This window comes from Brachyistius frenatus, unplaced genomic scaffold, assembly GCF_029030835.1.
Source record: "Brachyistius frenatus isolate BFR_SWC_R1_liver_20210118 unplaced genomic scaffold, ASM2903083v1 Contig_269, whole genome shotgun sequence".
Taxonomy (NCBI): domain Eukaryota; kingdom Metazoa; phylum Chordata; class Actinopteri; family Embiotocidae; genus Brachyistius; species Brachyistius frenatus.
The window spans coordinates 125393-132835 of NW_027210868.1; the positions used below are offsets into that span (position 1 = coordinate 125393).

Below are 7443 nucleotides of genomic sequence, written 5' to 3' on the forward strand. Positions count from 1 at the left end.
TCATATCTGCACAAACAACAAGTCTTCTTAGCAGAATCAACAAATTCATATTTCAACGGGACGTGTTGACAAGAAGAAAAACACGGAATAATACTTTAACCTGAAACCCAGCGACGCAAACACAAGAAATAAAACCTAGATTTGATCAATACTTTGAATCTTTTCATCGGTTTATTGATCTGTTTACTTTAAATCTCAACATCATGAATCAACTCTTAAATATTACAGAAGAGAAAGAAAAATAAAGAGTCCAACCGAGCAGCGTCTTTACTGCAGTTATGATTTCACAGCTCGATGTGTGGGATGGTGATGCTGTTTGTTTATCTGAGAGTCAGTGGGCGTCACGGTCCTCCTGTCCTGTTCGTCCCCGACGTTGAGCGGGAGTCAGTCCGGTCTCTCCTCGGCGGCGTTCTGTTTGAGCGCCACCTCCGAGCGGACGCTGCTCCTCATCGCTCTCTGCAGGAGCCACGTGGACAGGTGGACGCCGACGAAGATGCCACCGGCCGCCCACAGCCAGTTCCTCCTGAGCCAGCTCCGAGGCTTCATGGTGGCTCGCCTGCAGGGGGCGCACAACACAGACGTCACTCACACACAGAAGGAGGTGGATCACCATGGAGACGGAGGAGCCAGACAAACCCTCAGGTTTAAGCTTCGTGCCGACAGGCGGGATTTCATTAACCACCAATAAGTTCGAAACACGAGATGTTTACTTTAAAATGTCAAAACATCAACATTAATTCTCCACAGAATGATTTCAATGTTTCAGCTCTAAAACCTTCATCATCATCATCGTCACACGTTTTCATTTCTTTAAAAAATAACTCATTTCTAATCTAAAATATCGTGATGCAATTTGATCAACAATTATTGAGCTTGAAGGCTTACTGCTGAAGGGAGGCTCGTCTCCGTCTCCGTCTCCGTCACTTCTTCTTGGCGGGAGGAGCAGAGACGTAGCTGACGATGCCGGGCTCAGGGACGAACTCCTCTCGGTGTTTGTGCAGCAGTGGACTCGTCTTCAGGTGGTACCAACCCCAGTGGATCGCTCCCAGACCCGAGCCCATCACAATCAGAACCTTGTAGTTTCTCCAGAAGTCCCGCAGACCCATGACGGACAGGTGCTGAGGACGGGGACAGACACACACAGATGACGGACAGGTGCTGAGGACGGGGACAGACACACAGATGACGGACAGGTGCTGAGGACGGGGACAGACACACAGATGACGGACAGGTGCTGAGGACGGGGACAAACACAGATGACGGACAGGTGCTGAGGACGGGGACAGACACACAGATGACGGACAGGTGCTGAGGACGGGGACAAACACAGATGACGGACAGGTGCTGAGGACGGGGACAGACACACAGATGACGGACAGGTGCTGAGGACGGGGACAGACACACAGATGACGGACAGGTGCTGAGGACGGGGACAGACACACAGATGACGGACAGGTGCTGAGGACGGGGACAAACACAGATGACGGACAGGTGCTGAGGACGGGGACAAACACACAGATGACGGACAGGTGCTGAGGACGGGGACAGACACACAGATGACTGACAGGTGCTGAGGACGGGGACAGACACACAGATGACTGACAGGTGCTGAGGATGGGGACAGACACACAGATGATGGACAGGTGCTGAGGACGGGGACAGACACACAGATGATGGACAGGTGCTGAGGACGGGGACAGACACAGATGATGGACAGTTCATATGGATATCCTATTTTCATTTTCAGGACGCTACAATAACTGGAGGAATAATGTGAACTAAAGGTGAACTAAAGGTGAACTAAAGGTGAACTATAGGTGAACTAAAGGTAAACTAAACGTGAACTAAAGGTGAACTAAAGGTGAACTATAGGTGAACTATAGGTGAACTAAACGTGAACTAAAGGTGAACTAAAGGTGAACTAAAGGTAAACTAAACGTGAACTAAAGGTGAACTAAAGGTAAACTAAACGTGAACTAAAGGTGAACTAAAGGTGAACTATAGGTGAACTATAGGTGAACTATAGGTGAACTAAAGGTAAACTAAACGTGAACTAAAGGTGAACTAAAGGTGAACTATAGGTGAACTATAGGTGAACTAAACGTGAACTAAAGGTGAACTAAAGGTGAACTATAGGTGAACTAAAGGTAAACTAAACGTGAACTAAAGGTGAACTAAAGGTGAACTATAGGTGAACTATAGGTGAACTAAACGTGAACTAAAGGTGAACTAAAGGTGAACTAAAGGTAAACTAAACGTGAACTAAAGGTGAACTAAAGGTAAACTAAACATGAACTAAAGGTGAACTAAAGGTGAACTATAGGTAAACTATAGGTGAACTATAGGTGAACTAAAGGTAAACTAAACGTGAACTAAAGGTGAACTAAAGGTGAACTATAGGTGAACTATAGGTGAACTAAACGTGAACTAAAGGTGAACTAAAGGTAAACTAAACGTGAACTAAAGGTGAACTAAAGGTGAACTATAGGTAAACTATAGGTGAACTAAACGTGAACTAAAGGTGAACTAAAGGTGAACTAAACGTGAACTAAAGGTAAACTAAACGTGAACTAAAGGTGAACTATAGGTGAACTATAGGTGAACTAAAGGTGAACTATAGGTGAACTATAGGTAAACTATAGGTGAACTATAGGTGAACTAAAGGTGAACTAAAGGTGAACTAACAATAAGACCCGTAAACACTGCGTTAAGCTGCAGGGAGCTCTAGGTGTGTTATAAAGAAACATCACATTTTAACATATAATAATACAACATGAAGGGTTGGACTCTAAACTACATGTGAATAAAAACAACATCAACCTCGGGGGGTGAAGGAAATGAATGATGACGTCGTTGTATCCTTTAGACGACACACTGATCAAAGTTAAATGAATGATGATGTAATGAATGATGACGTCGTTGTATCCTTTAGACGACACACTGATCAAAGTTAAATGAATGATGACGTAATGAATGATGACGTCGTTGTATCCTTTAGACGACACACTGATCAAAGTTAAATGAATGATGATGTAATGGATGATGACGTCGTTGTATCCTTTAGACGACACACTGATCAAAGTTAAATGAATGATGATGTAATGGATGATGACGTCGTTGTATCCTTTAGACGACACACTGATCAAAGTTAAATGAATGATGATGTAATGAATGATGACGTCGTTGTATCCTTTAGACGACACACTGATCAAAGTTAAATGATGATGTAATGGATGATGACGTCTGCTCAGGTGAGAGAAGAGTGGTTCTCACCTTCAGAAACGAGCTGTCCGCCTCGCGCCCACCATGTTGTTACGTATGTCTGGTTCACATCCGGCACGAGAGCGATCGAACAGATGCCGGAAAAACTCCGTCAACGTCTCGTGGCGTTCACGACAAATTAGGATCGCACGAGACGTAAATATAAATATACTTTCAGATTTACGTTCATTTCAGGAAACTAAAACGTAAACGTACGTCGGTGACAAGTTTTTCAGTCAGGCAACAACGCCGGCGCCTACACACACGTCACGTGACAATAGGGCCTCTACGGATCCTCGGTTGGTACAGTTTGGGCTCAAATAACTCACAATTAATTAAATCCGAGAACACTCTTTATAATTATACAGAGATTTAACCAACAAATCACGATGTCACTAATTAAAGACTGCTCTTTGTGTGATACACCCTCAGAAACAAACTACGTTTGTTTTGGCACCAAAACACTATGGAAGGATTTAAAATCTGTAAAGTAGAATAAAAAATGTGTTTTTCCCGGAACAAAATAATAATTTATAACCACTCAGCCAAATTTAAATAAAAAAAAGCATAGACAAGTACAGTATATTGAATTTGCCCTCTCCAACGCTGGGGGCGTGTCTGCCGAGTCACTGAAACCACGCCCAGCTGGGGGCGTGTCTGCCGAGTCACTGAAACCACGCCCAGTTATGTGCCCGTTCTGCCTGTATTACTGACGAGCTTAACCCACATACGTCACGTAAAATTATCAATACAAAGAAATGAATTGTGTAGTTTTTCCAGTTTTATGATCTGGTCACAGAGCAAATTTGATTTAATTTGATTGAACAGTAGGGAGAAAGTTGAGGGAGACCTTGAATGATTAATTCTGTGTTTTTGCACCTCTTAATGCTGTAAAAGGGTCTTAGACTCTGTCTGAAGAACATTTTAAAATTTGTGAAACCTTTATTCTATTTGGGGAAATGCTGCAAAGGGACATTACAGAACTTTTTACACATCTAGAACACATTATATGTTGTCCACATTGAATTGAGTCTAGTTATGAATTAAATGCAGCTCTGCATCAACATGAATGTTAAAGTCACCAATTAAATCACTTTATCTGTCCTGAGCAAGAGAATAGAAAGTGTTTTTTGTGTTTTCCAGTTTAAACTTGTTGAGTGAGGGTGTTAAATATCCTCCCAGGAATGTGATCATTAATATGTCAGGGAGGAGTTGATTAATTCAGACGACTGACTCTTCCTGGTGCAAAATAACATCACAAATACATCAATTTAATGATCAGTTATCAAATCATTTACTCACGAGCTTTGGATTTATTTAATTTGTTTAAAACTGCAATTCTGCTTCCCATAATATACAGCACCTGATATATATATATATATATATATATATATATATATATATATATATATATATATATATATATATATAAAAGAAAAGTGCAGCACCATACAAAGTGGGATGGACTCCACCTCTCTGAATTAAACCAGGTGATTCATATCAAGCCAAAGAGCATTTTCAGTTCCGACAACTAATATCGTTAAATATCAAAGGTGAGTTGTTATGAACAATTAAATGGATCATCCAGCGGATCAGACATGTTTTTGTTGGTGGGAAGACATCAGGTGCTGTAATCTTAAAAAACACACACACACACACACACACACACACACACACACACACACACACACACACACACACACACACACACACACACACACACACACACAGAGGTGGGAAGGACGGCAGCTGCCTGATAAGAAGAACACACCAACATCCAGGCTCTGCTGACATGTTGGACCTTTTTCACAAGAAGGCAGTTAATTAATGACTAAAGTAGTCAAAAGTGAACCAAAAAAACACTGAAGGACATTCACATGTTTCTGACCAGACGTTAAACATAAACTGAACCCTACATGCATTTTAAGACTCCAATAGATAACACAAATAGAAACCAGGGTTGGAAGGATACACAGATCATTATTGACGATCATTAAATGTTTTCCTGAGATCCCACAGCTGTCTGCAGCAGTTATTAACCCACTCCTGAAGAAGGCTAATTTAGACACCTCAATAATGAAAAAGGATAGGCCAATATCAAACCTCCATTTTTAAACAAAATAATTGAAAAAGCTGTTTTTCAACAGCTGAACAACTTCTTGTCCGTAAATAAGTGTTTTGATGTCTTCCAGTCAGGCTTTCAACAGCACCACAGGACTGAAAGGTTTTCAACGACATCCACTGAAACACAGACGCTGGCAGAACTTCAGTCTGAGTATTACTGGATCTCAGTGCTGCATTCGACACGGTCGACCATCGACCACGACATACTACCAGACCAGAGGTCGGCAACCCGCGGCAACCCGACCCCTGAGGCTTTGACAACAAACAAAAAAACAAAAAAAAAAAACAAAAATGTCTCCAGGGAAAGGGAGGCACGTTTGAGCGCAAGATGACTGTTTGCCAGAGATGTGCAGAGAGGCAGGCTCTCTCACTTTCCCTCTGTGAGAGAGTTCAGAGGAAATAATTATCACATAAATTGTGAGTCATTTACAACGTGCAATTATCGGAATGCAAACTCATTTGGGGAAAGATTCCGCGAGTTCAGGGAGAAAAAAAGCACATTATCCTTCCCCGTCACAGCCCTGGACATCGACCCATCCCAGCTGAACGTGTCCGCGTTCCCGGGAGTAAGTCGACCCGATCTGGAAGTTGAACCGGCCGAAATAGCTGATTAAAAACTTCTGGGTGTCCAAGTTCAAAAGCCTGACAGCTGATCTTGAAGATGTCGCCCGTCAGAAGGCCATCCTCGCTAGAGAGCTCAAATGGAGTGATATTGAAAACCTCCCCAAACCCAACAAACTTGTGTTTGAAACATGGAATGCCATTACTGACACTGGTATGAAGATGAAGAAGTCCTGTCCATCTCCAGATCAACGTACTTATGCCAGCAGGGTTTCTCAACATGAACTACATAAAGTCACTCAAGCTCAAAGTCACATCTTACAGCCCTGATATAGAGAAACTCTGCAGCGATGTTCAGAAACAAAAATCACATTAAACAGGTGAGAACACTATAATTTAATAGGCTAGTATTTTGGAAAAAAATATTTATTTTAGATCCTGAACTGATGTAATTGTGTTGTTATGTTCAGGCGCGACGGTTGATGCCTGCAAGTGGCTGAGGAAAAAAAAGAAGAGGATGACAGCACACTGAAATGGACTTTAGTCTTAAATATGAACCGGCCTATTTTTTATGTTTACTTTTTTTAAGATATTAAGCTGTAGCTATATGTTATATTCATTTCAAAGTAGGCTATTTTTTATTTAATATCTTTTCCACAAACATGGGGAGGACCCAAATAGACCTACATTGTTCTGTGTTTAATTCACTTGTGCAGCTATATGTTATATTTATTTAAAAGTTATTTTATTTACTTTCCACAAATATGGGGAGGACTCAAGGCCTGCATAGTTCTGTGTTTAATTGACCTCAATGTAGGCCTACATATGCCAGCGTATTTTTTTTCTCCTCTTCATGATAGTTTGATATTGTTATAGCAGGTAAAATAGCAATAAAATGTCAAGAATTTTCTTTATTATTGTTCTATAATTTCATAAATGCAACAAACTATAGTTTTTGTAAATATAGTATAACTATATATAAAACTTTATAAGCTGTGATATCAAATAATTTTTGCAGCTCCATATGAATTTTATTTGGTGGAAAATAGGGCAAAATGTCTCTTTGGATAGTAAAGGTTGCCGACCTGTGTACCAGACAGACTAATAATCTGGGTGGGACTCTCTGGCACTAAACTGGTTTGAATCCTACTTGAAGGACCGAGAATACTTTGTGTCTGCAGCTAATTACACATCAGAGCGGACTAAAAGGACATGTGGTGTTCCCCAAGGTTCCATTCTGGGGCCTCTTCTGTTCAACATCTACATGTTTCCACTGGCTCAGATTATGGAAAGAAAAGATTATGGATAAGTGTATTATCATAATTATGCAGACGACACACAAATCTACATAACTATATCGCCAGCGGACTATAATCCCATACAAGGGTTGTAAATGCATTGAACTAATCAACACCTGGAGGTGCCAGAAGTTTCTTCAATTAAACAAAGATAAAACAGAAGTAATTGTTTTTGGGGCCAAAGATGAACGATTGAAAG

The 7443-nt window shown here is 41.1% G+C and overlaps 2 protein-coding genes and 1 long non-coding RNA gene across 3 annotated transcripts; 1 reads left to right on the forward strand and 2 right to left on the reverse strand.

Annotated features, from left to right (window-relative positions):
• Positions 1–149: 149 nt before the first annotated feature.
• LOC138634611 (uncharacterized) lies at positions 150–546 on the reverse strand. The gene has a single exon (XM_069721647.1). It carries the CDS (start codon positions 544–546, stop codon positions 385–387), a length of 162 nt encoding a protein of 53 aa, XP_069577748.1. The 3' UTR covers positions 150–384.
• A 374-nt stretch (positions 547–920) lies between these two features.
• On the reverse strand, positions 921–3461 carry LOC138634610 (uncharacterized). Its single transcript, XM_069721646.1, has 2 exons — positions 3274–3461; positions 921–1118 (listed from the first exon to the last, which is right to left on the reverse strand). Exon 2 carries the CDS (start codon positions 1104–1106, stop codon positions 921–923), a length of 186 nt encoding a protein of 61 aa, XP_069577747.1. The 5' UTR covers positions 1107–1118; positions 3274–3461.
• LOC138634612 (uncharacterized) lies at positions 1839–2191 on the forward strand. Its single transcript, XR_011311999.1, has 4 exons — positions 1839–1850; positions 1884–1905; positions 2082–2125; positions 2170–2191. It is a non-coding gene; the product is annotated as an uncharacterized lncRNA (long non-coding RNA).
• Positions 3462–7443: the final 3982 nt, after the last annotated feature.

What these genes read in the sequence shown, in the direction of transcription:
- LOC138634611 (XM_069721647.1), bottom strand. Translation starts at nt 546, where the DNA reads ATGAAGCCTCGGAGCTGGCTCAGGAGGAACTGGCTGTGGGCGGCCGGT.
- LOC138634610 (XM_069721646.1), bottom strand. Translation starts at nt 1,106, where the DNA reads ATGGGTCTGCGGGACTTCTGGAGAAACTACAAGGTTCTGATTGTGATG.